We start from the raw sequence: 15,875 nt of genomic DNA, 5'->3' as shown, positions 1-15,875 counted from the left end.
AAATAAAACTTCCAAAATTAAATGGGTTGTATGCAGAGATTTATATCAGTGTCCTGAATGTTGTTTCCTAGTAAGTACCAGTCAATTTAGAATTAAAAAATATATATTATTAGTGTGGTCATTGCATATATAATCACTTCTAAGGGTTCAGTCCAAGCATTGTTATTTTTCAGCACTCAATTTCTCATCTTTTTTTCTTTCATAGTTTAGTTAATTTGTGCTTCTTGGAAACTGAAATACAAATATGTCTGGTGGCAGATGTCTAATTTGCAAAGTTTTTCTAACTTACAGTCAAGGACTCCAGGACAGTAAACAAACTCTTCCTAGACTTGAAGAGTCCAGTATTGACCTCTTAAAACTAAAGCTGTAATACCATGTTAATGTTTTGGTTTGGCAGTGCTTTCCATGTGATGTTTAATAGATAAGTTTTTCACTGGTAGTCTGAAAATATTTCTGAACTAGCTCAGTATTTCCTCGTTTTATATTCCATACTGAAACAGATTCATAGTGTGTTTAAAGTATTTTAACTGATACTGTTATAGAAGGATCATCTGTTCTGCCAATGCTAAGGATAAAAATTGTCATCCTAATTTATTGTGAGCAATTCTTTTGCACTGCAGATGATTAATTTTTATTTCGAATTTCAGCTGTTGCAGGCAGTTCATAATTTTTTTACTTCTCTTGAGGGAAGAGGACATTTTAAAGACAGTGTTTGTAGAAAAATCATTTTCTGATGACATTTAGATAGAATCAGATAGACTGTTGGTTACTTTGCTTACAGTCAGCACTGCAAGCTCCTCTTGATTCCAATGCAAGATGCTTTTGAGAAATCAGGTAAATTGCAGGTGTGTGGTAGCATTTCAGTAGGACTACACCTTTTCACTTGTGATCCAAGAAAAGTAAGAACCCAGGTCTCTCTGATTGTATTTCACTTTATTCTCAAACACTATTTCATGTAATGGAGTTGTCAACTGAAATAATGTGAAAATGTTTCTGGTGGGTCATACAATAAACAGCATGTAGCTTTAAACCAGAAGGGTAAACATCAAAACTTCATTTTTTTGTTTGGAGAACAATGTATTTAAACAGAAAGATTCTGACTTTACTGAGTAAAGACTCCATTGCATCATCATACTCCTACTATGAACAAAGTTACAGTGCTTTCATTATTGAATTGGGCTGCAGAATAATGATTACATAAGGACTCAGTTGTTGGTTTTAAAAATCTTACACCTTGTGTTGCATTAGAAGTCTTAAGCATAACTCACAGCTTTAGTTATCTGTTTCTTAAAGAAGAAAACCTGATCTCATCTCAAAAGAGCAAAAGAATTTGCATTTTACAGTTTTTTGTCACTGTGTTGTCCAGTAACTCAGTTAGGATAGTGTTAGTGATACTTCATATGTAGCTGGTTTCTCAGGCACTGTCACAGCTATCTCAGTGTGCTTACACTTAAAAAATCAGAAGCCAAGGCTTGCTGCCATCTTTCTTCAAGACTTTTTGGAAAGAGAGCCCCAAAGAGTGCATATATTTTACTTCAATATTGGGAATTGAAAGTTCAGTGGCAGACATGGATCACCTGTGTAGAATGTTTATAGTTAGTTCAGGTCTCATCCTTAAATGTCAGAGTCAGCTCTGTTAAAACCTGTCTCAAGTCTTTCAAGTGTCTTTGATTTAATAGTCTAAGGTAAAGCTGTTAAAAATCATGATGTTATGTCCCAGTTCTAGCTTGCATCTGTGATCTGGATCCATCTTCACAGAATAATACAGTGGATAACTGAATCCCTTATAGGAAGCAGAATTGCATGTGAAATGAGAGCTACCTGTTCCAAGAGAGCAAAACCCAAAATACTCCATACTTTTACCTTTTCAGCTCATTTTGCACTACAGATTCAGCAGCTAGAAGGTTGTGAGAAAGAATCCCTTCCCTACTTCAAATGATAGTTGAGTGGCATGTCAGAATTGGGACTAGAAATTGTTTTTTATTACCTTGCAGTCTATTTGGACTGGAAACAAAGCAGAACATTTATGTTGGCAGTATCCAAATAATGATTTCAAACTACTAAAAAAAAAAATCTTCCCTTCTGTCATAGGACACTTGTTAGTTGTTTTTGGCATTACATCAGAGTTCTGTGTCGGTGTCTGAATATGTATGAGAAGTTGCAGCCCGAAGCCACACTTCTTTCTTTTCTTCTTGGGAGAGATTTTGTAGCAGTTCACAAACACTTCAGGGACAGAAGTGGAACATGTCTGTGCTAACAGTTCACTTGTATCTTTAATGCCCTAAGATACTTACTGGGGTTGCAGGGCACTGAATAATACTTGGTCTCCTCATTGCTGCTTCAATAACTGATGATAATTGGCCTTGTTACAAGCTATGGATTACTCTTACCTGGGCACGAGAGCTCTACGGTATTTTATCTTATTGTCAAAATTATACTCAGCTTCTGGTTTTGTTTCACCACAGGTTGATGGTAAGGAGAACTCTTGCTAATTTACAAAGTTCATTGAAAATTTAGTCCTCTGTGAGTAAACCTGTATTTATATAGTTATTGAAAAGTATGTATTATCAAGATAGAACATTTCTTACACTTATATTTGTATCTTAAAGTGAGGAGGTAACTTTTATTCCACAGGAAATGAGATAATTTCCTACAAGTTATCAATGTGTTGGTAAGATATTCAAGCTAGAGGAAGATACAGCACAGCCACAGAAATTTGTTAGGTCTTTGTGCTAAACATACAGCACTAGACTTTGCCAGCTAGTTCAAATCTGATAATTGGTCTTAGGCTTACTCTTCATTCAAAGTGTTGTTAGGTGTTCTTACTGATGAAAATGTGCAGAGAGTGTTTGAAGGTTGTTTCTTCATTGGGTTACAAATCATAAAATAAAAATACACTGATTGTTTTGAGTCTTCTCTGTGACTGAATTTTCTTCCAATTTCTCGTCCATCTCTGTGTTTCCAGTCTGGTTTTGTAGTTTGAGAAGGAAGTGAGGGCTGACTATCTCTAATTCAAATGTCAAATTGAGTTACTGGCTGGAGGCAGTCCATGAGTATGTGTGTAGATCCAGGTGTTCACAGTTACTAGTAAAGTAATTTCTCTTCAGTGTCCCTCAGCCACCCCATCCTGTGTCCTAAAAAGTCACATGGCAGAGTGACTAATAGGAACAGTAAAGCAATAATATTCTTGTTGGGATTGTTTGAACAGGAGAGAAAGGAAACAATTTTTGTAGTACTTGTAGAGTACTCTGAAGGTATGACATTTTGGTGCTACTGGCCTCTCCATTGCTGTCAAGGTACTGCTTTGGAAGAGATACTGTGCTAAGTGGGATATGAGTGGAACTGTACCAAGACAAGTTGTTGGGAGAAGTGAAGGAGGAGCAAACATATATAAGGTTAGTGGTAATGTCAAGTGTCTGAGAGGCAGAGAAGGGGAAAGCCATTGTATCACAAATAAAATTTGAGTGTGGCATATCCATAGGAGAGGTGGGAAAGACCTTGTCTTCATCTAACTGTCCGTTAGTCCTGTGCTGAGAGAGACCAAGTGGAAAGAGACTGAGCTTTTCTCTAGGTTTCTTTCTAGTGTTTGAAACTTAGGTGATCTACTGAAGAACCTCATTGTCAAACTCATTGCCTTTATTCTCAGCACTTTTGAATAAAGTCATTAGAAACTCCAGGCCACATTAGGACCTTCCAAAAGTGGTGGACAAATCTGGGACAAAAGGAGTAGTCAATAAAGCCTTTTTATCATAGTAAAGCTAAATTAAAAAGAAAAAAATTAAATTCTCCTGCAAATATTACTTTTTACTCAATGTAATGCAAGATTAAATGTGTTCTGCACAATTATAACTATTGTATGTAGGAGAAGAGCATAGATAAACTGATTCTAAGCATTTTTCTTATTACTTTTTATATATGGAATGAAAGAGTAATTGCATATTGCCAGATATTAAATAGAAATATTATACAGATGATTATATTATTTCATTTAATGTATTTCAAGAGAAAGCATTTATTGTGCAAGAAGAGTAGATTAATCAGTTTCATGACTGTTTAGATTTAAGGAGTTCATAATTTCTTTTAGGAATCGAAGAGTAGAATGGGATTCTACTAGACTTATTCTAAATGGTTTGTTTTTTCTTTTATCAGAGTTCCTTAAATTTTTTATCTGCAACTGATAGTTTTGTACATAGAGCAGTGGATTGCCAAATCTTTCTGTAGATGCTTCATTGTTATTTTAATATTAAGACATTGAACATTGACAGTACTTCAGAAGTAGATTATAGCAAGGCACTGGTTAAATCTCAGTTGTTGTGTTCCAGATAATTAATACTTAGCAGATGTCAGCATTCTATAAGGATATCTTTTATTATTCTCAGCCTGTTTTTAAGCAACTGAGTTAAATTAATCTAGAAATTGTGTAGAAAAAAATTATCTGTGCCAAAAAGGCTGATTCTTAAAAAGAATTTCCAAGGCTTTGTTCCTTGAATGGCAAGCTAAAACCTAAAAAAAAATTCCATAATAATGATAATGAAGTTGAATGCTAATATAATATTCCACTTTTAAATAGTATTTGTCCATACAAGTGTTGCTTATTTCAATTAAATGAATTAACTCATTCAAAACCAATTAAATGGGTAAAATCCTATTTCCATTTTATACATGTTGCTGTAAGCTCATTCGTTAGTTCTTCTTTTTAGTGCAGATTGAAGCTGACCTAATGCAAAAATCTACAGGAGTGAGTTGTCAGGAGGCAAAATTTGTCACCTTGGTGTAATTTGGTTTTTCTTTTTTTTCATCATTCTAGAGTATATCCATATCCACAGTTCTTTCTTGGTTTCCAAGGCTGTCTTTCTGAAAAGGAAATGTTTCTTCTACTTTCAGGCTCATCTACTTCTAGTGATCCCATATGGTCTGGCCATTCACCACCACCCCATCAAGAAAATTGGGTCAGTTTTGCAGATACCCCACCAACCAGTGCTCTTTTAGCCATGCATCCTGCTTCTGTCCAGGTGTGACACTTTATTGGTATTTGATTTGCTTCATTCAGATTGATGTTGCAATCCTTTTTTTTTTTCCTTATTTTTCTTCATAATTGTCATTGCAGATGTTTACTGTCTATCTGTGCTATAGTCTATTCAGTGCTATTTACCCAACAGATACTTGTTTCATTGAGCTGACTTCATTTGGTACGGTTAAGTAAAAGCTACTAATTTTTAAAATGTCAACAATTATGACTTTAAAACATTTGTATTTAGCTTTTTATACATGTGTGCCATACTTTTTTTCTGCTTACATACCTGCAGTCATTCCACATGTGTCGGTGTGCAAAAATACCCTGTCATTATCCTGTAGATGCAATCTGCAGTGGTTTCCTGCAGTTTTTAAACTACTGTGAGATTTAACTATGCTTTATTTTTTGAAGGCAAGAAGTTGAGGATTCGTACAAGCATTTTAGGTAGATAATACTGAGGAAAAATATTTCATTTCAGGACCAGACAACAGTACGAACTGTAGCATCAGCTACAACAACAAATGAAATTCGTAGGCAATCAAGTAGTTATGATGACCCCTGGAAAATAACTGATGAACAAAGGCAGTATTATGTTAATCAGTTTAAAACCATTCAACCTGATCTAAATGGATTTATACCAGGTAAGTTACTCTTTAAAAATATAATTGTGGCTGCATCGGTTCTATTATAAAGATTTTGTTTTGTACTTAGGTTTGCATACTGTTTTGAAGGAAGTTCTGCGTTTTGCTGATAATGTTCTAGTGTAATTCAAGAAAGACTAGAAACTAATTTGCCTCTTTCCTTTGTTTAACCCTAGTAATTAATGCCATTTTTCCCAAAACCTTTGCTAAATAACACATCATCTTTACAACAAATCTAAGTCTTCGAATGATTTAACTTGCCTTAAATAGTAAAAATGGTTGTTGCCATTTTTCAGGATCTGCAGCAAAAGAATTTTTCACTAAGTCAAAACTACCTATTCCTGAACTTTCTCATATTTGGTAAGTGTTATATCTAGTTAAAATAATTATTCTTAATAATTATTTAGAAAGATGACAACTCTCTGGTAGACACCTGATAATCTACCTGCTATAAAGTGTTATTAAGTACGATTTCACTAGTACCCTAGTATGTTCAGTCCTGCTCATATTTATGCCAGTATTACTTTAGTGGGCTTTAATTGGTGTAGGCTGACACTATTTACACAAAGGCACTTTGAGTAAACTTAAAACTGTTCAGAGTTAGAAGTAATTTATTTGAGGTTTTGTTGTTAAAAATTAATTTAATTTTAGATAATTCCTTATCTATATTGATTTATTTATTTCTAAGTAAGTTTAAATGAAATGTACACATGCAAATATTTTTAAATGCACTTTGTGGAACATGATGACAAATTTAGCTTTGACTTGGTGCAAGCCTTCTATTTCATTGTATTCTGGAATTTGTACTGCATCATTGCATGCTATCATTAGATGGCTTACACTGGCAGATGTTATCTTCCTTTCAGTGTAATAATTTCTATTTCAAGTATTTTTCCATTTAAAATAAAATGCATTGCCTCAGCACTGTAATTTGGGTAGTATACTTTGCCAAAAATGCTTTGGGGCCAATAATACTGTGTAGTAGTGTCTTAAATGAGTTTAAAATCTGGAGAGATAAAAGTGGTTTTAAATGATCTGTATGCTGTTATTAATAAAAGCTCATCATCTTTGAAGAGTAAAGAATGTAGCACTAATATGAATGTTTAATAGGGTAAAGTGAACTATAAACTGTATTCTTTGATCTTCTAAACAGCAAACCAGAGCTATGTTTTTTTGGAACAAAATAACCTTAAGAAATTTTATTTATACCAAGTTTTTCTTCTCAGGGAACTGTCAGATTTTGATAAAGATGGTGCACTGACATTGGATGAATTCTGTGCTGCATTTCACCTGGTAGTTGCTAGGAAGAATGGGTATGATTTGCCGGAAAAGTTACCGGAAAGTTTAATGCCCAAACTGATTGATTTGGAAGACTCAACAGGTAAGATATGGTTCAACACAAATTTCACTATTTTTAAATTATGCTATAATTTTTACAGTGTATCAGCAGATATTTGTATGAGGATAAAGCATTAGTCAGTGTGAAGTAAAGGATTCTGAATTTTTAGAAGTCTTAATAAATGCTCAGAGCTAATTTGAGCGTATATATATTTCTGTACAGGGTAGTTATTTAGGAACAGTGCACATTCATTATTACATTCAGAAATACTGACTGACCTTTAAAGGTTAAGGAAAATAAAATTGTCACAGTATGGTTTTTATTCATGACCAGCTATTGTATTCCAAATTCCCAGTCCAGGTATACTTCAGATTTGCTTTCAAATGAATATGCTTTCTGTTCACCTTCATTTCTGAAAATATGGCATGACTATTGAAGGTACTTAGAAAATATTCCTAGATTCAACGCTAGGGGTAGGACTGTAGTTTAAAAGTACAGGATCAGTAGCAGAGTCTTCTTTTTTTTTTTTTTTAATTCAACTCCTGACTTGACAGCAGGTTTATCCTACCTTGTGTTGGCACCTTGTTTTTCTGTGCAGTCCTTTACCTTTGGGTGCTCCCAGATAAACCATTGAATCTGTGAGTTCTGGTTGTTAATATGTACCAAAACATCAGTCCCATAACTGAAAAACAAACTATGGTTACATGTTAAAATGGTGTTTAAAAACAGGATGTTTGTGTCCGTCTTTTTCTATTTTAAAATAGATGAAGGAAGCTGAATATTTTAAAAATACTTTAGATTACTTCTTAACAAGTAGTCTTTGCTTGGAAAGTCAGGTAATATTGTGGATGCACAGTTACTAGAATTTAATTTCTTTTTACTAAATATTCCAAAGAGAGTCTCTTCATACTGTATAGGTTGTCAAAGATTAATCTCACAATTAGTGATGATTTCTTAAACTAGATACTGTGGCTCTTATTATGTATGCTTTAATAATAAAGCCAATTTTTATCGGAGTAGATTGGCTCTTCAAAGAGCTGGCACTGAAGGGTTTTCAGTATGAGTAAGAATTTTGCTATGATGAAGACATTCATAAGAAATATCTACAGTTAATTGGCTGAATACCTAGCAAATGTCTAAAACCTCCCTGTTCTGTCTATTTGTGTGTTAAGGTGATGGCCAAGCAAAAATCTTGGTAGGAAATGAAGTAACATTTATTTGTATAAACCGTTTTTCTTGAGGAGGGAAAAAAAAAACGAACCACAAAACAATTATATTTGTACCTCATCTTCTATTGCCTTTATTGGTAGTAAATTTCAACTGAAGTTGTCTGGAAACTTTATACATCAGGCATTCAAACAAAAAGTTTGTTTATTGTTCTTATTTTACAGGCAATTTTGCTAATATAATTCTTCTCACTTATTTTCATGAGGTACAAAGTGGTCTTTAAATTCGCGGAAAAAATACTTTTGAAAGTTTTTCCCTCTGGTATTAAAAGGAAGTTACCCTGTTTATTGAATGTTAAAAGGTTACCTTGCTATATAAACTGTGCTTAAAAAAAGAATCTGTTTGATACTTGATTCTGCGGTTATTATAGCTACAATGAAAAGTGATAGTTCTTGCAAACTTGTGGGATTTTATCCAATTAACTAGATTTTTTAAATAATTTTGTTTTTTATTTGGGCCCACGGTGTTGGACATAGCTAATCTTATATAGCATATACATGATTTATCAACAGAACTTCTATGTTGAATAAAATACTTTAGAAGAAATTACTGATGTGGCTGTGATTTTACTCGTAGTTACAACAGTTCAAATCTCCAGTATACTAGAAGGTACTGATAGGTCTCTGTGTAGACTAATGCACAGGCTAAATTGTATGAGTTCTTATGGACTGTAAATCAGCCTAGAAAGATCAACCAGTTAAGTTTTGGTAATAATTTTTTGGTTTGGGTTCCCATAGAAGTTTTATTTCAATAAAAGTTACTTCCAGCAGTCATCTTTAGAAATAGAAACTGTAAAGTGTGGCACCAGAGTGTCTTTTTGAGTGCACTTTTTTCGTGGGTTAAAACTTTCTCAAAGAAAGAAATTGTTAATGATCTTCTGCTGATGTGGCTCAGTCTGAATAATGTACAGTCAAACTGTTTAAGAAGATGAATTGCTTGAATATCTTGTAAACCAATGTGTAATATGGGAAACTTTATTTCAAAGTGTTAACAGTACTGTTATTGATTCCGTTCTTTTGTTGGAAACTTTCCCACTGATCTTCCACACTTCTGCTTTGCACTTGAAACTTGCTGTCTCTTTCCATTTTGACTTTTGAACTAGTGGTCAGCAGAAGGAAGAGTAAAAAAGAGCTCCCTGCATCCTGTGTCTGTCTTTAGACAGAGGGAAGGAAGAACTCTTCTGGTCTGCTCTGGCAGCCTGTCCTTCATCAGCCCCTGTGAATCCAATGTGACCCATTGCAGGTGTTCTGAACCCATTTAAGATACAGCCTTGTCTTACATCTGGTTTCATGACCAGGGATATGTACTTCTCTTACATGACACAGATCTGTTGGATAGTCAGCCATTTTTCTGGTATAGCAGTATATCCCTATAGAATTTTAATTCCTTCAAACTCAATTTTCTCAGTGAAAGCTAGCAACCCTTTACAAAACTTGAAAAGCAAGTTTTGATTTTCTGTGAATTTGGTTTTTGTTTGGGTTGCTGACACAATGCCATTTCATTGTAGGAAAAATCTGCCATGCTTTGTGTCTTACACAATGTGATTAATAACTGAAGTTTTCCGTAGAATGTCTTATGCATGTTTCATGTAGGTATTCACGATATGCCTTGAATTACATGTAACTGTGTAGTCTATCCACAACAGTTTTCAGCCTTATGTTTTTGACTTTGTGTTTAACACTGGAACTTAGTTATCCACCATTGAAATGAGAATTTTGTGTTTTTTCCACTTACAAAAAAATTTCTATTCCTGTTGCACTTCAGAGCAACTGATATGCAGTATGTATTTGCAAGACAGTGCCACTGGCATATTTTGAACTTAGTGTATTATTTTGTGTACAATGGCTGCAGCACGTCAGCTTGGCTACTTGGTGATGTCATGACACCTTGATTTAACCTACTTTTTATTACTAGATGCTTTCTGTCTGAAGTAAGCTGTATTAGATGCTGTTCCTGCCTGAAATAATTTATGATGCCATTTTCCCTAAAGGACAGTAGTACAAGAGGCTAGGTGCTGGGCACAGTTTTGGAAACATAGACTCTCAACCTGATGTCTGGCTATTTACAGGAAGTTTACATGACCTTTGAAATTTTGATGAGTTATTGGATTTTGTGTGTGGCTTTTTTCATCTTAGTACCTCACTTGCTCTTGACCTCAAGATAGCACAATTAATTTCTTTTTGTAGTTCATTGTTTTGGCTGTGCCTCTTGCTGTCCCCAGTGTCACTTTGGAGACAATAATGGGTTGTTAGTTGGTCACTCTTGACTATTCAAGTGTTTTCAGTCAATTTGACACTGGATTTGTTATTAGTTTCTTCTGAATGAAGATCAGCAGGCAGAATATTGAACTGTCGTAGCAGAAGAGCAGGCTGAAGAGTTCATCTCTTCAGGAACCTAAAACCAGTCTGTTTTATAAATTTCCATCTGTTTTTGCATTTCGTGTGCTCTTGTGGCAGTCTTCAATCACACACCCATCAAGCAGTCCTTTTAAATGGTAATTTAATTTAACCATCTTTTCTGTTGTATAGAATTTTATCTTGCTCAGAGTTTTTAATTCTGTGGACTACTGACATCATGTTAATATGTCTAGGTATCTATCAGTCACTCTTTCAGCTGTTCCTGTTATTTACATTGTACAGTTGTAATTGGAACTTCCAGGTTTTTTGAGGCTTTCAGTGCCTTGCTTTAGCTTTCGTTGTGGTGTCTAGCAGCATAGGAGACATCAAAAGCAAGATTTTACTGTGTTAGGCAGAATGCTTAATCTGCTGTTCATATATTTACTTTGTCCAATTCTTTTATAGTTTGAACAGAACAAAAATAAGTCTGCTGCATCATGAAAACTGGTACAGCTCTGAATGAGTGTTTCTGCAAGGAACTGTACTTGCTGAAAATTCAGAGAAAACTAAAGAATACCGGTGGACATTTGCAATGTGTCAGCTGCTAGACTTGTTCAATTTGCAAAATGTAGTGAACAGAAATGCCATTGTTTTAGTAAGGAGGCTTGAAACTAATATTCTTTGGGGAATAATCTAAGGGAATGGTTTTCTTAATCTATTTTCATATTTTTATTTTGTGTTTGCATTGATATACTGGTTTTGATTTGACATTTCATGTAAGGAAATATTTTATTCTGTAAGTTGAACTTCTCAGTGCAGGATTTGATGTAATAAACGTTAGCGCGAAGTTATTCTCTCACACTGTAAGAAAACTGCGTTTAATTCTATATATAATCACAATCTAAAAAATCTAGCTAAGGCCAAAGTACAGGGAGATAGTAGTACAGAGTACTCTGCAAAGTCTAATTAATCCTACTCTTAAAATAAGAGTAGGATCTGATAAACAGTGTATTTGACTTAATTGACTTAATGAGCAGTGGTTGGGGTTTTTTTGTCTACTGTTAAGTATTTACTTGCAAAAGAAAACAAAGGGTACTTTGCACTTGCCATGAGATGTGAGAAACTCTTCTAAAAATAAACCGAATGCAGTTTATGATTTTGGTTTATAGTGATTCCTGTCTTTTCAGAAGTTGGGGAACAGACTGGTGAGGTAGGTTACTCCAGCTCTCCAGCCGAAGCACCTCCAAGCAAGTCTCCATCCATGCCATCCCTAAACCAGACCTGGCCAGAATTGAATCAGAGCAGCGAGGTTAGTGCTTTTATGTAAGAGTTATTTCATTGTCAGTCAATAACTAAATTATGTTTGCATCCATAATTTCTCATAAGTGGATTGTTGATCACAAACTGTGAAAAAGTTAGCAGGACAATAGACACAGGAAGGTTCTGCACATGTAAAATTGTAAAAAAGGTAATGTTTTCCTTCTGATTTTTCTCTCTCATTGTGAGATGAACTGCTATGTAAAATGTTGTCATTAATGGTAATTAAGCTTTATATTAATCACAAAATTATTTTATTAATTCCTGATTTTTTCATTTAGGGCATGTTGGGGGGGTTTTTTGTTACCTCTGAAGAACTTTTATAGCAAACATTTTTACAAAACTACAGAATTCATCTCTGACAGATCTGGACATTAAGAGTTATTTCTGGAATTGATTTTAGCCTGAAATATGCAATATCTCACCAGTAACGCAGAAGAGTCATAGCCCTGGATTTGTTTCAAAAGCAAAGACTCAAAGTTCAATCTGAAATCAGCTATTGGCCAGATTTATTTAAATCGTAAATTTTTACCTCTGCTTTATCATCCTTAACCATACATATTTGTTATATAAGCTGTCTTATGTAGTAGAGCTGTATTTTGTCCGTATTTCAAACTGAAGTTGACAAACAGTATTTTTTCTTTCCTCCACAAAATGTCCCTTGTTTAAAAGGCCTGTAAGGCATTGATTCCTAGGTTTTTCTTATTGCTCTGTTTTAACAGTTTTTTACCTCTAACTTAGAATAAACCAATGTTTTATTCTATGAGCTACTTCAGAGTCTCAAACGAGTTTCTGATGGGAACCATATATAAAGACAGTATAGGCTTGTTTTTCATTATGAAGGGAAAAAAAGGAAAAAAATAACAAAATTATATTTGGAAAACTATTTTTTATTATTTGAGACTTAAGAATTGAAAACTTTTTTCAGCATCTAAGACATTTCTGTCAGTATCCAAGTATTACCTTCTTCTCTTACAGAAAGAACTTTTTGTGGCTTTTTTTACTTTCTTCATTAGACTTCAAGTGAATAAAACACTGGTAATAAAAGATTTAGACAAACCAATGGAAAGTCAGCATGGAGCAGAAAATAAGCAAATTTTTAGGATTGAAGTTAGGAGTAGAGGAAAGTTTCTTTCTTTCTTTCTTGGGAGGGAAGGACTTTATAAAATAGTCTGCTCTTCTTAAGCACAAATGCCAGGTTGGAAATTATTTAGTGATTCTTCGTTGTTCTGTTTGACAGAGTTGACCCTTAGACTGCTGGTAGGAAGCTATGTTTTAGGAAGGAGGTGGAGCAGATATTCAGTTTTTGCTAAAAACCTGTAAATGTCTGCATCTGTATTATAATTTATATAGGTCATTCCCTTGTGTTGTCAATAAAGATTTAATAACCTAATCATTTGGTAAGCTGCATCATAATTTAACAGATTTCTTCAGTGTCTAATGCAACTTGAACCAACTGAATAGAGTAATTGCACTAGTGGAAAAGAATGAATTACAATTCTGTCAGCCAAAATCTTGTCTTATATAGATTACGTGGTATTTTCTTTTTGAAAATCTACTAAAACTTAAGAGGTTTGGAAAAGTTCTCACACTAGCTATACTACTGGATACTAACTATACTAAAATAAGAGTTGAACATTTACTAAATGTTAAGAGTTTTTTGTTCTAACACAAAGGAATTTCTGATTTTTCAGCTGTGTTGCTGTACATGCTTCTTGCTCCTCAGCATTTTGTTTTCAGCATGAGTCAGATCAAAGTCCTCAAGGTTTTAATTCCGTGGAAAATTTCTGGTATTACTGTAGGCACCAGTCTCATTGTTTCCTCTTTGAACCTCTTATAACTGTCATCAACAAATTAATTGGTTGTAAAAGCTCTGCATCTTTGGATCATCTGCCGTTCTAGGCAGTTTCATCCTGTTAGTTTCAAAACTGTTGGTTACTCTGTTCTTTGTAGCTCATAGTTGATTTATAGACTCCAGTTGCCAGGCTCAGTTACTGTAAACTCCTAAGTATAGACCAAGGCATTGATCTCTAACTTCAGAATAAGAAGCACCATGAAAATCTACCTAACTTCAGGTACTATGTGTTTCACGTTTTCATCTCTCTACTCATCACTTCTTTCTCACTTCAGACATTCTTTTCCATCCAAGTCTCAAGGCTGAACACTTAGTTCTGGAAGCTTAAAAAATTGAAAAGCCTATTAATTTTTTGTTGAAAACTGTCTCGTGTCATATGGTCATATTAGCTTTAACACAGATAGGGAGATTTGCTTTTTATTTCACAATTGTTACACCTCGTTTTTAATGTCTTGGTGTACTCTTAGTACTTGGTTCAGGTTGCTGTGAATTTTAGTTTCTAGTAATTAACCTTTTGAAAGTCTTTTTAAAACATTTTTGCAATTCTAGAAGACAAGTATTTTAGGTTTAGCTAGTATAAGTTTTTTCCTGTCAGTACTCTTAAATTTTGCACAGAGTTTGAGATGCAGTCCAGTAGATCCTTAATATATTTAGCTTTCTGTTAACCAGGGAATTAGCAATAGCCACCTTCTGGTTGTATGTCAGGGTGGAGCACAACAGCACTTTCCTTACAGCAGTCAGGAGGTGTTGATGTTCATTTGTCTGTGTCCAACTTGGGAGCCTGTGGACAAGTAATAAATGTACCTGCAATTTGGCTTCAGAGCAGTAGAGCATCATCTGTAACAAATTATATTTTATCATTTATCTCAAATATAACATAGATGCTGTATACCCTATGGAAGTTTTGAAAAATTAAGAAGAAATATTTACGTGATCAAATAGTGTGTTTACCAGTCTCACTAGTAACTTTGAAGCCACTGGCCAAATTAAATTTAAAATGGTAGTGGTAGCCCTAAAACAAATATTAATACATTTGATGAAAATGAGCAGCTATGTAAATGTAAGAGGCCAAATCAGGGGAAAGGCTGTCAGAACTTGGCCATTAAGTTTCTGAGTTAGTAAAAACTGGCTCACTCAACTGGTTTGTATAGCTCCAGACTACTTGCAATGCTGCCTTTTCATGAAGGGGATGGAGTGACACAGAGATGAACTGTTTAATATAGGGAGTATTAAACGGGGACAGAGCAGTTGGGAAGCCTTACTGAAAAGGTTTTCTTAGATTCTGTCCATGAAAGAGGATAGTTTTCTGTGTTAAAAACAAATGCAAACAAACTAAAACCTCAAACCAACAACAAATAATCACAACAACAAAAAATGACCAGAAAAAATACTCACCTCTGTGAAAATCCCATATGCATAGAATTCCATAATGTTTGCCCTGATTTAAAGTTTGAAATGAGGAGAAAAGGATCTGTCTCTATGAGAAGTGTCACCACATGTGACAGCAATTACAAATTTAGTTAGTCTTTCTGAATTTCATTTCATCTGATTGAAAACAGTTATTTAGGGATTTCTGTATGAAGTTATTTCTCAAGTACCTCTTTTAGACTCAGTTCACATACAGGCCATTCACTGAATATAGTTTGGAGCACATATATAGGAGCACATGAGATTAGGTTGACTAACACCGTATAGTTTGTCCTCTATCTTCTAGAATCATTTGCATTGGATTTGCCTGTAGAGAGGGAACAAGAATATTGATTTGTTTTCAGAACTATACTGACATAATTTTTGCCAAATTTTCTGAGCACTAAAAATTTTGTATTTGTAATTTTTGAATCTTGTAGTGTTTGAAACTTGCTTAATATTTACTTGTTATTTTACCAAAATATAACAAGTTTAACATTCCTGTTGTGATATGAAATTTGGTTTCCGGATCACAGACTAATTTTTTGTACTTCTGTACTTTGCTGAACCGCTTGTGGCTGTAACTTGACTCAGTTTGCATGAGGACTCTTGACAGCCATGCCTGTATCTTATAAAATTGTTCAGAGATTGACTTATTTGCTTTTAGCAATCAACAATATGTTTGAATTTAATTCTTTGCCTTATCAGTGATTTAGACTTGTAAAAATGCTCTCTTACA

General features: G+C 34.3%; 1 protein-coding gene across 1 annotated transcript in view; it reads left to right on the top strand.

Moving 5' to 3' along the window:
- The window catches only part of REPS1 (RALBP1 associated Eps domain containing 1), a 61,470-nt gene that overhangs the window by 27,038 nt on the left and 18,557 nt on the right, over nucleotides 1–15,875 (top strand). Inside the window, exons 5-9 of the mRNA XM_027670230.1 lie at nucleotides 4,885–5,012; nucleotides 5,493–5,655; nucleotides 5,952–6,015; nucleotides 6,882–7,036; nucleotides 11,748–11,866. Of these exons, the coding sequence (XP_027526031.1) occupies nucleotides 4,885–5,012; nucleotides 5,493–5,655; nucleotides 5,952–6,015; nucleotides 6,882–7,036; nucleotides 11,748–11,866 (629 nt within the window). The remainder of the gene's footprint in view (nucleotides 1–4,884; nucleotides 5,013–5,492; nucleotides 5,656–5,951; nucleotides 6,016–6,881; nucleotides 7,037–11,747; nucleotides 11,867–15,875) is intronic.

This window comes from Corapipo altera, unplaced genomic scaffold, assembly GCF_003945725.1.
Source record: "Corapipo altera isolate COAL_440 unplaced genomic scaffold, ASM394572v1 2b, whole genome shotgun sequence".
NCBI lineage: Eukaryota > Metazoa > Chordata > Aves > Passeriformes > Pipridae > Corapipo > Corapipo altera.
Note: the sequence above shows the minus strand (reverse complement) of the source record. Positions and strands in the feature narration are given on the sequence as shown.